This window comes from Camelus dromedarius, chromosome 3 (genome assembly GCF_036321535.1).
Source record: "Camelus dromedarius isolate mCamDro1 chromosome 3, mCamDro1.pat, whole genome shotgun sequence".
Lineage (NCBI taxonomy): Eukaryota > Metazoa > Chordata > Mammalia > Artiodactyla > Camelidae > Camelus > Camelus dromedarius.
In genome coordinates this window covers 111,740,189-111,760,290 of record NC_087438.1, presented here as the reverse complement: position 1 = coordinate 111,760,290, position 20,102 = coordinate 111,740,189, and the positions used below count along the sequence as shown (strand labels likewise).

Genomic DNA, 20,102 nt, shown 5'->3' with positions numbered 1-20,102 from the left:
TGCAGTATCCAGTGGACAGTGTATTTACTATTTGTTATAAGTGTGTATTACTTATTTGTTATAAGAGGGACTTTAAATTGATAATATGAGTTTTAGACTATGTAATTTAAACTTTCTAATGTAAAGAACTCCCCCTCACACACACACAGAAAGATGATTTATTTGCTAATGTTAGAATTATTTTTTTAGCCATTTACCAGAGCTCTTCCAGAATTTATTTCGTTAAGTCATTTGGTGCTTTGTATTTTTACAGTCATTGCTGCTCCTAGCTTACCTCATAAGGAATGGATCAGAGCGTGTTGTTACAAGTGCCAGAGAACACATTTATGATTTGCGATCCCTGGAAAATTACCACTTTGTAGGTGAGCAATAGAAAAACCTTATAAGCAAATTAAAACAGTAGTTGGGGTTGTCAGTCACCTGAACCAGCTTAGAAGCTTCTCCGCTCTAATTAGAATGTGACTGTTGCTGGTTGTGTGACGAGTGCAGAATCCAAGACGTGGGGCCCTAGAGTATTAATTAGTGAAGACAAGAACTTGCAGAAAAGACTGGCTAATAACAACAGAACCAACACAACATGAGTGTTCGGGTTTATATTAAAATATGCACTGGAGACTGGTCCCCTGTGGTGTCCATAAAGGAGTAGCTTTAATCATATGGGAAGAAAAGGTTAGAGCTCCAAAACACACACATCTGTTTGAAGCTGGGTTTTTTTCCTCCCACCAAATAATATTTACTGTGCAAAGGCAGCAAGGCCAGAGTGTGTTTTGAATGTGAAAGAGGATACAGAATGAACCACATTTCATTTTGTAGCATACCCCAGTTAAAAGCACTTTATAAAAATTAAGTTATTCAGCTACACTAAATCCTGGGTAATTAGTGTTTCCAAACTTGTATTGGGGAAACCAAGGGGTTTGGGTGGTTTTCAGTTACTAGAATGTTAAAGTAGGTTTTGTTTTGTGAAAATGCTACATAAAAAAGAAAACATTTGTGGGTATTAGTCCATTTTGTGTGGTCATCATTAGTAATCCTTTTTGGTGAATCTTTGATTTTGCATAGCACTGATATCTGTGGTCCTTTTTAGCTCATTTTTACACACTCTGGTAAGCCAGAATTGCACCTCAAGACTTAAGATTTGCTGATGAGCAAATGACAAAATTCAGTAACAATTTGCCTCTTTTTATTAATTTTAAAATATTGAAGTTGGTTTCTTGTGTTGAAATTTTCATGTCTGTTTTTTTGTTTGTGTTAGAGGGTTTGATACATATTAGCTGAATTATTTTAAGGTTTTGTTTCTCCCTTACCATCCTCACAGATGAGCATGGCAAGGATCAAGGTATAAATATTCGCCAGAAGGTGAAAGAATTGGTTGAATTTGCCCAGGATGACGACAGGCTTCGTGAAGAGCGAAAGAAAGCAAAGAAGAACAAAGACAAATATGTTGGGGTTTCCTCAGACAGTGTTGGAGGATTCAGATACAGTGAGTATCAAGGACAAACTAGCACTTAAGCATCAGTTTAGCTTCTTGGGTGCATTTTAAGAGTCATTGAAATATGGAAGACAAAAATGCTGTTTTTCAAAAGGTTATGTAGAATTCTAAGATATATATAATACTCATTTTGGCTCCTGTGGATCTTAGGAATCTTTCTATTTTTTTTTTTTACTTTTGTGGGCTCAAAAATACGATTTTATTCTTAGCATTAATCATTGAATAACTGCAAACTTTGAGTTGATGTACAGAGAATAAAGCAGATATATATATATGTGTGTGTGTGTGTGTGTGTATATATATATATTATATACCCTTTTCTCTTGGGGTTCCCATTCTAAAAAAGAAAAGGTTTCTCTCACTGCTTAGAGTGTAAAAAATAAGAAGCTTGATCAAAAGATTGATCTTTCTAATTAGAAACCAGTTTAGCTCTATTTTTGGCCAGAAATGGATGAGCTTCATACAAGTTGGTCCATCCTCAGTCTTTTCCTTTGTTGAGCAGTGTGTTAATTTGACGTAGAAAAAGGTGACTGACAATACCATCAGTTTTTCACCTAGGCCTATTGCTTTATTGTTCCTAACATATTTAAAAACAGCTCAAACATTCATCTCTCATGTTTATTTTTATTGTAATAATATAGTTTCTCTACAATATATGACTAGGTGCTTGAAACAGATACAGAAAATAAGAACTCCGTTTCACAGCTTGTTCCTTTGGATTCATTCTGTCTTCAGAGAACGCTGACAGTCCCTGGTCAGACAGGCCAGTGCTGTGCATACTTAGATACACAGCCCTACCCATATCTGAGTCTGTTTATATTTGGATTATACTGAGATGTCATAACTCCTTCATTGCAACTGTGTAACAATCTCCTATTTCTTATTTTGCAATTATCTATAAAATATTTTCACTGCTTTGCTTCTCCACTTTCTTGCCCTCAAAGAAAAAATACTTAATTGGTTAATGTTTCTAACAGCAGAAAAATTCCTTTCTTTTAAGTCTGAGATCATATAAAAGTCAATTCTTGAATTGGACAAAATTATTTCTCTTAGATCACATAAATAGGTTTTGGAGTTTTTATTTGTTTAGGGGAGTAAGAAGCTTTTAGATTATTTGCCCAAGTAGGCATTTTATTCTTTAGCTTTTTCAAAGTAGCTTTAGCAATTTAATGTGTTTTTGAGTAGAAATTGCTATTCAACTCATTTCTCGTTCTAGTTACTAGTAACCCTTCTTTTTTTATCAGCACAGTATATAATTAGGTAAATTTAGACAATTGAGTAAGTTTTCAGACTCAGTCACAGTGAACTAAATACAGCATCTGCATTAGAGATAAGAGTTGAACATCATGTGTATCTGCCTTGCCTTCTTTTGTAAGTTATTTTTAATGTTAACATATATTATTCAGAGACTTAAATAATCAACTTTAACTATTTTACATGCTTTTCATTTTGACAGTAATGTCTTGCCATTTTCCAGTATCTTTGGCACTCATTTACATGATGTCCACCATATTAATCAGTTTAGTTTTCATTTTTCCTCTAAGTTTGTTTCTTTGCAAAGTCTAGTTCATCACATTGTCATTGAAGTGTACATACACATTACTGTATACTCATTTGTATAAAGCCATCCTGGCTTAAATTTTGTCTAGGAAACATTTTGTCATGTTCTCTTTAAGTTGATGGTCAGTTTCAGATTTGTAGATGTTTTTAAATCCTCAAACTCTTACAGAATATTTTGACTTTGCAGTTTTAACAAACAATTCAACAGAATGGTTTTGTTCAATTTCCAAAGGGCATGTATGCCATCAGAACTTGTTAACCAGGGTGTAAAACAAACACTCAGCCACCTTTTGATTATTTTGCTATTTCCCCTTGCTCCTTCCTTTTTCTCTGCAACCTGCCTTAATTTTTAACCTTATCTTCTTTTTAACCTCACATGATTTCTCCATACCTTCAACTCTTGCCTCTGAGTTTCAACATGGAAATGTAAAAGGTTGCATTTAGTGCTTATAAATACTCTCTGTCCTTTAGGCTGCCAAGGTCAAGGACTAAAACAAATCTGACATTTGGGGCTTTTGTTCACTGCCAATGATCTATTGTCTCCATTCTCAAATCCTTACAGAGATTCCCTTAGTTTTGTGAGTCCCAGCGTGTGTTTGGACTTGGTGTTTGAATAGATCATCACTTTTCTGAACTGCTTGAGCATTTTTCATGATTCTAGTCTGCGTAGTTTTTGGTAGTTAGAATATTCTTTTTTCAGTGTTTAAAAGATGCTTTCCCATGACATGAAATCCATTGTTATTTTTTTAGTTTGACAGTAAAGAATGATATTTATGAGTGTTTTCAGCACATGGAGTCTTTTCAGCACATTCAGAGTTGTGTTTCCTATAGTTTGTGTTTTTTTTAGAGACTTACTGTCCAATACGTTTCTGATAATTGAAAAACCATTGAGATAGGAGTGAAATATAATGCATTAAGTGACTTTTGTAAAAGCAAAAAGATTTCCATTTCCCTTTTGTTTATATAGCCTCTGTTGGTTTTTGTATTTTCCTCTTCTCCTCTCAACAGCCCTTAAGAACTTCCTGATATGCTGTGCTATGCGCTAAGGTTGTGTAAGTTTTCATAAACAAAAGCTTTTGAATCTGCATTCCTGCCACTTAATGACTGGCATGGCATGCTGTGCCTTGCTGTAATTGTGTTGATTCAGCACTGTGGGAGCTTTCTGTTTTCTTTTGAAAACTATTTTATTATGAGGAAAAGCTTTAGAAATAAGGACTATAGACACCTTTTGAATTTAATGTCCTTAAAGTTGCTTCTCTTTTTAATGCTTTATACAGGTGAAAGATACGATCCTGAGCCCAAATCAAAATGGGATGAGGAGTGGGATAAAAACAAGAGTGCTTTTCCGTTCAGTGATAAATTAGGTGAACTGAGTGATAAAATTGGAAGCACAATTGATGACACCATCAGCAAGTTCCGGAGGAAAGGTAGAGAAGACTCTCCAGAAAGATGCAGGTATTAACACTTTGTCTCCTGGATCTCTTGGAAAGAGTGCTGAATTTATGCAGCTAGGTGTAGGGTTTTTTGTTTTGGGGTGAGGGTATTGTCATTATCTGAAGTTCAGTTTTGTTTTGTTTTGTTTTTTTCCTTTAATAGCTTTTAATTTTTAGAGCTGTTTTTGGTTCACATAAAAATTGTGCATAAGGTACAAGTGTTGCCACATAACCTCACCCCTGTGTGTGCAAGCATGGGTGTACACATACACACACAGTTTCTCCTGTTACTGACATTTTGCATTAGTGTGGTTCATTTATTAACAATTGATAACCAATACTATTAACTAAATTCTTTTGTTTGCATTAGGCTTCACTGTGTTGTATGTTGACATGTGCATAATATCCACCATTACAGAATTATACAGAGTAGTGTCACTCCCCTAAAAATGCCCTATGCAGAAATATGGAACAGTTCATGAACTTGCATGTTATTCTTGCCCAGGAGCATGCAAATTTTCTGTATTGTTCCAGTTTTTAGTATATTTGCTGCTGATATATGCACATATAGTGTGTGTGTGTGTGTGTATGTATATGTCATATACAAAAATATCATATATGCTATGCAACTGTTTATAAGATGCTAGGTCAGACATTTGCATTTAGTATTGACACTTTCCTTGTTTATATCCATTTGTTTCTAAAACTGAATCATATTTCCAGTATTATTTTATTCAGGCTATTTATTGGAATTTTTATCCCATTAAGAACTTTGACAGCGTATTTTACATTTGGGCATCAGATGATCCAGGGATCTAAGTTACTGCTGAGGGATAATGACGTTTATTATTATACTAAATCTAAACAAAAGTTAAAGAGTTTGAAATGTACCTCTTTCTGTGATATTTTAGATTCTGTGCCAGTGTATCAACCAGAAAAAAATCCAGATGGATTATTAGACTAAAATGTTCTCTAGTATATACCTATACTTTCGTAAACTGCATTTTCTGATGGTGGGCCATTTGTATTTAGTTTTATATAGAACAGTACTTGGAACTTCTCAGCATTTGCTTATTGTTCTTGCCTACAAATACACTAGCAGTACAGCTGTTAACTAGTTTTTCTGCCAGTTAAAAGGGCAGTGTACATAGTACTGAATCTGCAGAGCAAGTTCAAGGTCTTTGTGCCTCACCGTATCTCTATGAGATCGGCTAGAGCAAGGATTTTACCCTTATTTTTTGGAAGTAAAACCTGAGGCCCAATCAGGCTGTGTGGAACTTGCCTAAAGTAACACAGAGATGAAACCAAGCCTTCAAGTGAGTTCTTGTAACTAAGTACCATCTCATTTTCTCCCATAAAAAAAATCTTAATAGTTCAGATTTAGGGGTTATGAAAAAGAACGAAAAATATAATCTTGAAACTATTCAAGTTCTGAAATATTTATTTAATGTCTTTTCAGTATGTTTCCGTATTTACTAAATCTGGAATTCCTGTCTATTTCTGGAATATGATCTTTGAAGAGCCAGAATTTATTTTTAGTACTTTGATATATCTATTCTGCAACTATTTTTCTAGCTCTTTTATATGGAAAGTGAATGCAATATGGTAATAATAAACAACTAAACTAGAAAATGATGCCTATCTCAAATATTCTGTGCTGCTTTTCCCTCATTAATAATATTGTGTGTGGCCTATATGTTTATGTTTTTGGTTTGGTTTAGAAAACAGTGGTTCTATATTGTGTTGCTATGTCCTGAAGAAGTCTGGGAACCAGGTAGGTAGGATGGTTAGAAATCTAAAATAGGTACATTCTTGTACTGTTGCTTTTCTTCTTTGCCCTCCACCCTCAGTTTTTCTTCCCTTGCTTTGTCATTCTTTTTTTTTCCCTCCTGTTTCTCACCTGATTTTTTTTTCTACATTGCCTCTAAAACAGTATCTACTAGAGTTGCTAAATCTTTTATACATAGTATTCTAGTTTAAAACAGTGAAAATGTAGTGCGTATTATTTGTTGTAGTAACTGAAGAGCACACCAGGGACTTTATAAAGTCAGAGTATTTGTGAGAGAATAGTAAATTATCAGACAGGGTTGCATGGGACCTCTCTTGCATGTTACCAGAATTTCAGACTTAGTTCATTATTAGATTCGGAATTCTTAAACAGCGGTCAGATACAAAGCTCCCATTTTATTATGTGCTAGTCAGATTTATATTCTCACCTATTATAAAGAAACTGTATTTCAGTGGAATCATACATCAGTAAGGTAAGAAATTTCAGTTTTACTGATGGTGGGAACCTTTAGGTCATTTGTGGCTCAGGAATTAGTGACAAGGGCTTTTGATCACTTAAACAGAACTTGTTGATTCCCTAAAATGCTTATAGATTAAAAATAAATGTAACCCCTTTGCTCAGTATGGGAGGCCATTCTTCTTGATTCTTGATTTATACAGGTTCCAAATTAGTTTATATTCAAGTAGAAATTGCTTTAGGTTAGTCTGAGTTAAATTGCATTAGTAATAATAGTCATAATTTTAAGGGAGATTTTAAGTGTTTTATTTCAGAGTATTTATACATTAAACCACTACTTTAAAATTAAGTAATACAGGTAATGGAACATATTTCAGGCAGTCTCTCTCCCTGTCTTACATCAGAAAAAGAACCACTGCCTCATTACTGTAGAACACACGAGTGCTGACATCTTTAATTTGTGGCTTATGAAAAAACCAGTTTTTTACTCATTCTGTATTTTTTCCTTTTGCACTATTAAGAAAAGAAAAGGAGAATAATTTTGAATGTGCCTGAAAGGGAATTATTTCAAAATATTTTAAATGTATTTAAATTTTCTGTAAAATAATTTTCATAGTTATGTAAAAGTTTGATCTGATTTTATAGTAAAATAGAGTACAGTTGTAAAGTGCATTACCTCATATTTTTCTGCATTTACAGATGAGAGTTTAATCATTTGAATTAAGACAGGATAATACTTAAATGGTATCTATTGAAATAATAATATTATATTATGTATTTGCACTATTATGTAAGAGTCAGTGACAGAACTGTTATATAAATGGAACTGTAGTCATTGCACACAATTCATTTCAAGAAAATGGTTATCAAACGCAGATGTTTGAGCTCCTAGGGTTTCATCAGTTGATCCTGATAGGATGATAATCCTGCTATTTTATTTTTTAATTAAGCCTCAAATCTGTAATACATAAGCACTTGAATTATTTCAGACTTTTTTTATTTGTACACATTTATGTAAATACTTTTTTTGTAGCAGTGTTTTAGACTTACTTGGGGAATTTGATGGGTTCCCACTTTCCCTCCCCAACACATACATATCATTATTCAGACAGCTTAGATAACATTCTGCTGATCCCTGTCAAATAGTCAAAGTATGAAATTTTGGAGTTACTGCATTTGAAATTCTTTAGCTCAAATCACTGAAGACTCCGTTTTAAAATAATCCCTAGTCTTATTATTTTGCTTCATTTTTAATATCTTTTAGCGACAGTGATGAGGAAAAGAAAGCGAGAAGAGGCAGATCTCCCAAAGGTGAATTCAAAGATGAAGAGGAGACTGTGACGACAAAGCATATCCACATCACACAGGCCACAGAGACCACCACCACAAGACACAAACGCACAGCAAATCCCTCCAAAACCATTGATCTTGGAGCAGCAGCACATTACACGGGGGAGAAAGCCAGTCCAGATCAGAATGCTTCAACCCATACACCTCAGTCTTCAGTCAAGGTGGGAGTGGCATGAGTTTACCCATTGTACACGGTTTTATTCTTATAAGTTACTTTTGAGAATTACTGCATTTAGTAGGCTTGGGCATTTCTGGGTAGTCATATTAATTATAGATCATCTGGCATGTATGACTTAGTCATTCATAATAAGAAATCTCTTCGGAGGAAGAAGCCTATCCGATTGCTGAATGATTGTCTATGCACTTTCTGTGAAAGTAGGAATTACGCCCTTGGTTCATTTGGGAAAGGTTGTGAATCAGAGTGTAGTGCATCTTCTCCTTCTAGACAGCACTGCTGGTACCAAGCACAGTGAGATTCACTAAGGAAGACATGGGAGCGCTTGGAAGTTGTAAGAAATGACAAAAGAGGACCGAGTAGATACACAGGGGCAACAGTCTTGTTTAATAGAGATGGTGCCTGTGAAGGGAGGCGTCTTTGCCTCGTGGTCACCACTGATAGGGAGCAGCACTGCCTCTTGTACCCCTTCTTCATTTGTTTTCTATTCACCACAGAGATGGAATTCACTAATGCTGCTGGATACCTGGCTGCAAGCTAGTCTTTTGAACAGAAATCTGCCAAAGAGGGAGATTTACCCCAAAAGGCTAATTTTGTCACTCTCTCCCCACCAGTGTTCACCCAGCTTGTGTCGTTGCATCAAATGTAGCTGAAAGCTAGGGAGAGTATTTTTCTAATATATCTTGCAAATTGTAGTTGACTCTAAAAATAAAGCTAGTTTTACTTAGTGGCAAGAACTGTGTGAACTTTTGCCAGGTACCTTCTGGTATATGATTTTACCCATATTGTGCTCTTTTTAGTTTTGATGAAAACCTCAAAATTATAACTCAGCTTTAGTTGTAGTTAAAGAGGAGAAATGGCTCTGTTATTTCTTTGTGGTCTTAGCTTTCCCCAGCTGTGCATACAGTTAGCTTACTGATGACTGTCTAAGATCTATAGTCATAGTTAAACCCAAATACATGATGACTGTTACATGGAGAATTCATTTCAGGTTTCATGAGGAAAAGCATCCAAACTATATTTTTTTTTAACAACAAACTGAGACTTTTGTATCCTAAAGGATTTTAAATGTCAGTTTGTAGTACAGCCTGAATGCATGTCACTGCCATAAATATTTTGTATTTGTAGTGTAAACTTTTTGATTTTGTTTTCTCTACCAAAATATGTCTAGGACAGTGAAGTTCTTAAAAAGTTACTCAACTGCTTCAGATTTGTTTAAATTTCAAGGCCTTTTTAAACCACAGTATATGTAGTGTTTTAATCTTCAAAGCTCAAATTAACATGCCTGGGAACTTACAGTGTTCCCCTATTGCCTAGTTCTGTCCTAATTTAGTGTGTATATTTTGAATATACAGGACTTACGCATTAGGGTGCTTAGGACTATGGAGAAGGGAAAAATCATATTACAATTCTAGCCCCACAAGTTTGTTTGGGAACTAAATATGAAACTGATGTCAGGGTATATCAAACAGCATAGAATTATACTAACACGTATACAAACAGTAAGTGGTGTTGAAATTCAGAGAATTGTAGAATTCTAGAGCTGGATAGGATCTTGGCCTCTAATCCCGTAGATCTCAGACCTCCTTAGGCATTGGAATTATCGAGGGAACTTTGTAAGACTGTATAGGCCAGGATCCCACCCTGAACAATTATGATTCAATATGTTGTGATGCAGCTGGGCATACATATTTTTTAATGCTTCTCAAATGATTCTGATACATGGCGTTAAGATTTGAGTGAAGTATGTTTTTCAGAGTGAAATGCAGTAAGAAATGAGAAGGTGACCCAGAAGAAGTGGCTGTGCCTAATCTCTGATCTCAGAAAAGAAATGAGTTAGGGAAGAGAGAAGCATGGATGTGAGGGACTTTCACAGGGGTAGGAATAGAATTACTTAAAAATACTATCTTCTCCATAAAGAGGCAAGATTTCAAGAGCACTTCTCTTTTTTTCAGAAAATGAAATCTACCTTTATTAAGATAATTACAGGTATCTGTAATCTAAGTTGGAAATTAGAGATGAGTAGAGCAGTTTTAGATAAGATAGTAGAACTTTGTTTTCTAAGCTTGTTAGTTCTGTGTGTTTTCAGACTTCAGTGCCTAGCAGCAAGACATCCAGTGACCTTGTTGATCTGTTCGATGGCACCAGCCAATCAACAGGTAAGCTTCCACACTGGCTTTTTTCTTTTCAGTAACCTTGGTTAAAGAGTAATTTTTTAAAAGCCAAATAAAAGATGGAATAAAATTTTTTTTGTTTTGCATTAGAGTTATTTTTAATGTGAAATTAATGAGCCTTGAGCACTATTGGGAAGGAATTGTTTAATTGCCTAAAATAAAGAAGACAAGCACTTAAATATTTGATAACTCACTAATCCCTTTCTCTCTCCTTAATTTCTGTAGCACTGAGTATTTGGGGTCCTTTGCTTTCTCTGTTAGCAGACTCTACTCCTCTGCCCATTCACTGTCTTTCCCTAAATCTTAATTTCCCTAAATCTGGCTCTTGAATCAGCCATGCCTAGGGTTCATTTAAAGTTTTCATTCATTCAGTAATCATTTATTGAACCAGACCCTGCCTGGGTGCTGGAAATATAATGCTTAGTAAAACACAGTCCTTGCCCTTATGGGAAGGTCAAGTGGAAAAAAATAATCATTAATCAGAGTCACAAATAGTTACCTAGTTACAAACATGCAGAGTGCTTTGGAGGAAAGGGGCATTCTATGAAAGTGTATAACTATTTCCCTGATAAAGAGGGCTGCAGCAAAAGAATGGTCCATTCAAGATTTTCTCAAGATCTTCTCACAGAGAAGATTAATGATTTCTTCAGTTTGATTTCCAATATGTGCTAGATTTTATCTGAGTAATTCCCTGTAAATTGTTTTCAAGGAAGGTTATATTTTAGGTTGCATTTGATGATCACGGAGTTCTAATAAACCGTGCTGAGTCAAAACAGCTTAAGAAATACAACTTCCATTTAAAGACAGCCTTTCATAATCTGTTTTAAAAAGTTCATTTCACATTAAAATGTAAATGGTGAGATTGGCATATAGGTAATGTCAAAAGTAAATCTCTTGTTTCTAGTTGTGTGTAATGATTTTCAAAACAATTGTTTTAAAATTTAAATTAGTGTTTAAGTGGACATTTATGATGGGAATTACTTTTCATTGATAGTTTAGTACATGTAACTAATTTAGTACATGTAACTAATAAGTCTCCTGTTTTCTCCTTCTCCTTGTCTACTACCATGAAATTAATTCTTGGACTGGATGTGAACTTAGGACATCTGGCTCAGCCTAGTTTCTGAGACTCTTCAATTCTTGTTCTCTCTTTTCTGTAACTATAACTGTTCCTAAAATTATTCTTTAAATTCGAACTCTTATGCTCAAGGTTACAAACAACTACATTAGTTTTTTTTGTTTTTGTTTTTTTAACAATTTGTGTGTTGTCTTTTTGTAGGTTGAACAATTTAACTGTGGTATTAACTGCTAGTTAGCATATAGTCATATAATACAGACTTAGTGTCACAGAATGTCAACTATTTTGGACTCCCTGGCATGAAATATTAAAGAGCTCTTTTCATGCATCTGCAGAAAGTTTTAATGGAGCAATCAGAGAAGAATTAACTAGGAAGATCAGATGAGTGAATATAACTTTTTTCTTGGTGTTACCAAGATTGCTTTGAACAGAGAGAATTATTAAATACCAACATTCTTCCTTTGCTTGGTAGGAAACATTTCAGTGGTTTTTCTTCATTACAAACAGTAGATTAACTAACTAAATAGAAGTAGGAATTAATATTAATACAGTAATTGAGACAAAATCTGAATGAAATCTGGAAGGTTTCTTGCCCTTTTTAAAATCTTAATATTTTCTTAAAAAAAAAAAACAAAACTGAATGTGAGTTGACATCATTATTTTTCAAAGTTCTTTCCTATTTGAAACAGTATGTTTAACCAGTATATGCAGAACCCCCTCCAATCCAGTAACATAAATTTCATTACCCTGAATCTCTGTTTAAATATTTTAGTAATGTATTTTAAATTGAACTGAGCACTGGAAAAAAATTGGATATTAAATCTCTAGCACTTACATGTGAGAAAGCCTAAGAACCTACCCTATTAGCATTGCAGTTTGGTGCCGGGTGGGTGTCGTTTACCAGATGTGCCTGTATTCATAGTAGTGCCATCATGCAAGGAATACGGGCATGAACTATAAACCTAAGCAGCTATGGCTTCTGTACCACTCGCCAGATAAATGTCTCCTTGGAGAAAGTACTCAGGTTTTCCTTTTTTTATGTGTTACTATGTCCTCGTTGTTAGCTTCTTCAGAAGTATATGTAATAAAATCATTGTAGAATATCAACCAAGTTTAAAAATACACATACCATTCATCAAGACCTACTGAGACTGTCTTGAATGCCCTACTCGGGTGATGTTCTTTTAAAATCTGTACTCAAATGATATTTTGCTGGCTTTTACATATGGTACATATCTACCTGAGTAAACATTTTTTAATAATAAAGTATCTGGAAAATAAGCCTATTATAAATAGAATGCCATAAACCATTCCATTTCACTTTTTACTATACCTCATCCTAAAAGTTTACATTGTCTCCTTTGTCCCTACATGAGTTCTTTCTAGTACAGTGAATGAGATTGAAGAGAAAATACAAATAGATGTTACTTGACTGGCAGTATGTTTTGAGTTTTTAATTAAAAATTTCTTTTTAAAGTTTAAAGTAGATTAAATAAAAAATGTGCATCACATTTACATTTGAACCTGTTGCCCTGTACCCAGTAATCACTAAGGTTAGTTGAGGATATTTACAAGGATAGGAACCACCTTGTTACATCTTCAATAAACCAACTTACGTATTAGAATTTTCATGGAAGTTGTCTCTAGTTTAAGCCAATTTTACTAAAAATAAAATGTTGTACCATATTCTCTTTTCACTAATTAAAAGTAATGCATTCTCATTTTAGAAATTTTATGGAAAACAAATGATTCACCATAACTTAGATGCATAAAGTTAACTATTAATAATTTTGGTGAATACTTTTTTTTTTTTTTAACATTGTCTATATATTCAGTCAGTATATTTAAGCATTTATGTTGCAGATCTTTTTCAGGCTTCTAAGTAAGGATTTTTGTCAGGATGGGGGGTAAACTGCTTTTCACCTAAAATCTCATGACCATTTCCTTATAACAGTTGGTATTTTACAGACCTTTTAATTGCTTTATAATCTTAACATTGTGTAAATATGCTGTAATTTATTTGATCAGTCTCTTATTTTTTGGACATCAAGTTTTGTTTTGTTTCCAAACTTTTATTATAAAGTAGCAAAATAACATCTTTCAAATTCTTCCAGTCTGGTAAGGAGAAAGTGGATTTCATTTTATTTTGCATTTATTTGATTACTGAGTTTGACTACTTTTCATGCTTTTATATGCCAGTTGTAACTTGTCTATTCATGCCCTTTGTCCTTTTTTTTTAAAATTGGAGCTGTTTATCCTTATTGAGTTTTTTTTTAACTTATATTAGTTCTTTGTCATATATTTACAATTTTTTTGCATTTTTGTCATTTCTTTTAATTTGTATTTATTAGAATTCTTCATGCAAAAGTTTTTCGTAATATAATATAGATTAAATTCTTTTGTTGAAGAAAACTTCCTTTTGGAGTTAAAGCACTGCCTTGTACAGCTATATTTTTCCTGTTCACTGTATTGCTTTGGAAAGTACATGTTCCCAGTTGGTGATTGTAAATAACCTCCTTGCTCCCCTAAAAAGGCAGATGGAAATGGTTCATTTATAATGACAGCTCTCATGTGGGAATCTTGAAGGATAGCTCTTGTTGTGAAATTTAGCAGTCTTCCACATGCAGCAATTTTTGGTAGATTCTTTTATTTAAATTCCCTTAGATAGAAGTTATCTGGAAAATGCCTAAGTATAGAAAATTTCTGTTGAATTTAAGGCGTTGGTATGAATAGCATGCATATAGGTATGGATAGTCCCTTCTAGGAGAGAAACTTCCTAAATGAAATAAAGTGATTTTTAATTTCTGAGGTGGTTTTCAAAGTTGAAGATCACATTGTGTAAAATACAAGTAGAAGCATAATCTGTGGCACTTCAAAAGACAGAGAAGAGTTAAATTCTTTTTAAGGAAAGGTGGCTTCTATCTGTAACATACTTAAGTGTGTTTCCACACTTTTACTTCCTTTGTTCTTAAAGTAGTTATGTTTGAAATCAAACTCCCTGTAATACAGATGGAGAGATGAGTAGTATTTGCTATAGACAACTTAAGAACACAGTATAATTTCAGTTCAGGTGTTAGAAGGCAGAGCAATAAAATAACTAAAAAGATCATTATTTGAAATATTAAATTAAGGATATGCCAGAAATAAAATATCTCACCCAGCTTGAAGATGTAATTCACAAGTATTCAGTGCTTTTATCCACAGCTTGAGTTTTCTTTGTAGCCCAGCATGGGTAAGATTAGAAAATCCCTAACTTGTGTGGCATAATAAATTACATATTGATGTTTATTCACCACTTGGATGAAGAAAATGAAAATAATCCCCAATTTTCAAATCCCTTAACGTTATAATAAAAGATTAACTATCATTCTGTTACCTAATAGGAATCTTTGATCAATATTTCTAACATGAAGGAATATTACAGAAGACAAACTTACGAAGATTAAGTAACAACTGTTTGTAAGATTCATTTTCCTGCTAGACCTTATTAATATACGTGCTTGTTAGTATAGTTTAAAAATACAGCTCGCTGATGTTTTGTACCCCTCGTCACATTTTATCCTGACGCATGTATGTACCTTTAAAGAAGAGGAAAACAAATGACTGTGATATTTTCCTTGGATAAAGCGAAAGAGTAGACGTATGAGCTGTAGTGCTGGTAGAAGTGGAGAACTTTGGCCTTGGTGGAAGTTCCTGGTGAGCGAGGGTTTATGTGAATATGTGCACCTGCAGTGAGGTGAGGGAATGAGGAGTTAGCTATGCCTGATGATAGCTGACTATGCTAACTTGCATTAGAAAGAAATACCAGGTACACATGTATCAGAAGCTGATTTGTTCCTTCTATTCTGCTGGCCATTTATTAAGAAGGGGAGATGGTTCTAGTTTAATTAACCCAGTTGAGTGTAGCAGATGGGGCAGAATGTCTTGCAGCGATAAGACAATTCAGAAATGGCACCAGATGTTGAAAGCTGTCCCTGGTGGTGTCTGAGTGCAGCCCAGATGTTCCAGTCCCACCTGGCTAGTTTCTAAGCACTGCAGGGTAAGCAGCTGTGATGTAACCTATATAATGTTCACATAACACTAAAAGCGCCATAATTGAACTGCCGCTCTAAATTTCTAAGGTTGTGACTCTTAAGAGGTGAAATCTTTAAGGACAAACAAAAATAAGGACAACTATTTAAGGTTTAGATTCTTTGACTATTGCAATGTCAGTGATAATTGAATTGGGAGAAATGTGAAATGGAACATAAAATTTAATATAATGTTACTGTTCAAATTGTAGATGAAAGTAAATATTCTTACCCATGTAGTGTTTACAAATGAAAATTTGTATGAGAATGTGATGTTATGTGCACAGGGATTGATCTGCAGCCTTATGATTTGAATCTCAACTGTTTTAAAAACAGCAGTCTGGAAGTAGCAAAAGCTACTCTCTTTTCATGTATTAATTTTAGCACATCTTTTGCAAGTATTTGCAAGTAGACAATAGAAAAAAAAAGTCCACCAAAAATCATTGCATTCATTTTTCTTCCTATAGCTATTAATCAGTTGCTGTGGCATCTGATTTTTATGTAGATCAACTTCAAGGGGTTTTTTGTTTGTTTGTTTGTTTTAATTTAAATTTCCACCCTGCTGAAAATTTGCCACCTTTTCTTTTTCTCTCTAGTTTTTTGGTTTTGCTTGTTTATTGTGTCCCATTTGAGAGAAAACTGCAAAACATTGTAACATTTTCCCCCTAAAATACTTCAGTGTATATCTCCTTACAACAGGGACATTTCATAATTACAATATAATTATCATTCTTGGGAATTTTAACATTAAAACAGTATTACTGCATAATACACAGACCATATTCAAATTTCCCTGATGTCTCAATTATGTGATTTCAGGATAGCACTTTTTTAAATACCCAGCGTCCACATTCCATCCAGGGATCGCATATTTCATTTACTTGTCGTGTTTCTTCAGGCTTCTTTGGTCTGGAGTCGTCCCAGTCTTTTCTGTCTTTTATGATGACAGTTTCTGAAGAGTCTTGAGAGTTGTTTTGCAGAATGTCGCTCAATTTGTATTTGAATGATTCATTCCTCATGATTAGATTCAGTTTAAATATTTTTGGCAGGAATTTTTACATGGGTGATGACCTCCTTTTCAGTCCCTTACATTAGAAGGCCTATAAGTACTATTTTGTCTGATTATTAGTGACATTAAGTTTGAGCGCTTGTTTAAGGTGGTATCCATCTAATTTTTGCAGTGTAAAATCACTTTATCCCCCTTTATAAGTAATGTGTGGAGTGATGATTTGAGATTGTGTGACTGTCTTATTCCCCAGCAACATTTCACCCAGATTTTAGTATCCATTGAAGATTCTTGTAAAGAGCATAATTAGCCAGATAAACTGCATGCCCACATTATGTTTGTGAAGTGTAAGTGAGGGATGTAACTTTGACCACAGTCGTATGTCAGTATTCTTACCAGACATAGAATTGAGGGATGTAAGAGAGTCTGTGGTAGCTTGAAGGGAACATGGTGACATGGAAAGCTAGATCAACAAAGTAGGTTTCAGATGGGTCTCAGGGGCTCATTAATAATATTGGGTATTTTTTTAAGTGTGGTGCAAAAAATGGCTTCCTGAAATTACTATCAGTTGTTCTGTGGTTTTAACACTTTAACGTTTTCCTCATTACTTAATTTCTAGGAGGATCAACTGATTTATTTGGAGGATTTGCTGACTTTGGCTCAGTGGCTGCATCAGGCAATTTCCCTTCCCAAGGTATGATACGATTTGATTCACCAAAAATCTAAGGACAGTGAAAACGTTACCAAAACAAAATAACTCTCCTGCCTCCCCCCCCCCCCCATCAGTTTCTTTTGGCCATTTTTCTACTTGTAGTATTTATAATTCCTAATTCCCCAAGAATTTATTCACAAGGGTACTTTATTGGGCCAATATCCTGTATGTTCAAAATGAATTAATTCGGTTGCAAACTATTCAGGTACACCTAAATAAAATTGCTCTCATTCATAAGTGACTCTTGTTTAGATTTTTAGGGGAGTAGATGGGTAGGGATTATGAGAAGTATAAATCTCATGTTAGTAGAAAGAATATTATGGTTTATGTCTAGTGTATATGATTTTCATGAATGAAATTCAGGGATATTGGGATTGGGCAGACCATCTTACTAAATTCATTTCTTTGTGATTCAGATGTTTTAAGAGAATTTCTATGAAAAATTCCTGAAACTCAATTTGATACATCCTTAATAGTGAACAGTTGAACCTTGGGCAAAAAAAAAAAACCTTCCTCACTCTGTGTCACATTAGAAATTTAAAAATAACCTATATCTGTTGTGATCACTTCACAATATTTATAAATGTCAAATCATTATGTTATCCACCTGAAACTAATGTTATATGTCCATTATACTCTGAATTAAAAAAAAAAAAACAAGGACTGAGGTGAAGGGCTTATATTTTTCCCCTTTTTTGTTAATATTTTTATCTTACTACCTTTGCCCTTTACTGTCTAACTTTATAAAAGCCTCTGAGCCTCCAGCTTTCTAAAGTTGAGAATAATGCTATTTGTCATCATTCTTTTTAAGGATAGAGTAATGTTTATAGAAGTGTGCAGAATGTCGACTAAGTTCATTATTGTCTTTTAGGTTGTAAAGGGGTTGATTGTCGTGTTTTTTCTATAAAAGCTAGTCATTCTGAACTTTGAGAGATAATACAAAATTTTCAGCTAGAAAAATCATAGATGAGGTGAAGCAAGGAGGAAAGATGTAGTCTAACTGAGTTAGTCTTATTAATTTTAAGTAGAGTTATCTATCCCTGTTATGTATTAATTAGATTGAAATTTATATTTAGTAACATCACATTTAAGTTTGTGAGGATTTAGGAAGAAGGGTGCATAGATTTTAATGTAATTTGGGGTTATTTTGACAGCTTGTATAAATTCCAAGTATTTCCCAGAAACCAGAATTGTGAAGTAGAGAACTGCTTCATTTTAGAAGTGTGGTTATGCCTTCTAAGGGTTAATAACCTTACTTTGGGCAAATCAAAGTAGAGGATAAACATTGCCCTTATTTTACAGACTGCCTGTGTAATTCTCAAAGTTTTTATGTGTATAAAATTGCCTGCTTTGCAAATAATTCAAATATGTTAATGTGGCTAAGTGATACTGGATCTCTTCATCTGTATGCACGTGATTAATATAACTTGATCTCCATTACGCAAGGGACTGAAACTGTTGCAACAATGATTAATCATTTCTGAACAATATATGCCCGACTAGAAATCCCTTCCACCCATGATTAATCATCTCAGATAAAGTTTTCAGATGGGGCAACACATTTTGCCCCAGTTTCCATTCTTACTCTGTTTTATAGCTCAAGCAAATAGAAAATCAGCAGAAAGTTTACCTTTATCAAGCAGTCTTTAAATTATTTAATATATAAAACTAACTGTAAATTCTTAATTCAGTCTCTTTTGTAAAGATCAGAGACATGTTTTAGTAAAACGGTGAGGAGTGAATATTAGCCCAGTTCTTGCATTAAATTGTTGGTAGAGCTTGGGGTTTCTACGTGAATTATTTTCTTTTTTGAGGGTACTTACATTGTAATATGATAATAGAAGCATATAATCTTAAAGACAAATATTACTGTTCTCTTTTGATATTTAGCATAATGAGACACAGGATTACAGTGGTTGGTTACCTTTTAGGCTAGACAAAAATGTATTTCCAAGTTGTGAGTGAACATGGAGTGCAAAGAAATAGTGTTAATTAACCTGAAAATATGTAATGTTCGCTTTCAGATGACAGTTTATATGTAGCTTTCACCTTTGTTTTTTTCAACTCCATTAATTCATATTTATCTGCTTATCCTGTTCTTAAAGAAAAGTTTATTTACTTAATATAGCTTAGTTTTTTAAAAAAAATTTTAAGTATCACTTGCCTTTATATTTATTGTGTTCCAAATTAGTTAATATTATGTATGCAGAATTTCTAGAAGCTTGACTTACGCTTTTATATGACATACCTAAAGGAGAGAAAGTGTGATGCTTTGGCTCTCCCCTGTCTTTTCACAATTAATTCCAAGTAACAATAAGAAACCTTAAATGGCACTTATTATATATTATTTAATCTTCACAACTTAGGTTTTTTAAAAAGTAAGGCACAGAGAGGTTTAAGTAGGGACACAAAATCAGTAGGGACAAAATCCATGCTCTTAAAATACTTCAGTCTATTAATTAACCTATCATCAATTTTTATATTATTGAATGCATTAAATCTTAAACTAGTTATACTTTGAAGCATAGTGATAATTTTCTTTTTTTACATAATAGCTTGAGTTCCTCTCTTAAACTATACCCTGCTCTTCACTTAAATGGATTGAACAGTCCCATTTGAAGCGAGCAATGTACTAAGATTATATATCATTGCTGTCTGTAGCCCTTGTGTTACCAGTGGAACATGGCCAAATGGGTGAGAACTTCTTACAGAAATTTACTAATCCTACTCTTAATTTTATTGAGTTTTTCCCTCCATTTTTTAAAATGAATTTGGGATTTTATTTACATGAGATGGTATAAATCATAGTT

At 33.8% G+C, this 20,102-nt stretch overlaps 1 protein-coding gene across 2 annotated transcripts in view; it reads left to right on the top strand.

Annotated features, from left to right (window-relative positions):
• CLINT1 (clathrin interactor 1) overlaps positions 1-20,102 on the top strand; it is a 54,200-nt gene that overhangs the window by 28,869 nt on the left and 5,229 nt on the right. For both annotated transcript variants that reach the window (XM_031449419.2, XM_031449420.2), the window contains exons 4-9: positions 254-362; positions 1,316-1,480; positions 4,327-4,504; positions 7,992-8,238; positions 10,342-10,411; positions 17,200-17,274. In XM_031449419.2, the coding sequence (XP_031305279.1) occupies positions 254-362; positions 1,316-1,480; positions 4,327-4,504; positions 7,992-8,238; positions 10,342-10,411; positions 17,200-17,274 (844 nt within the window). The remainder of the gene's footprint in view (positions 1-253; positions 363-1,315; positions 1,481-4,326; positions 4,505-7,991; positions 8,239-10,341; positions 10,412-17,199; positions 17,275-20,102) is intronic.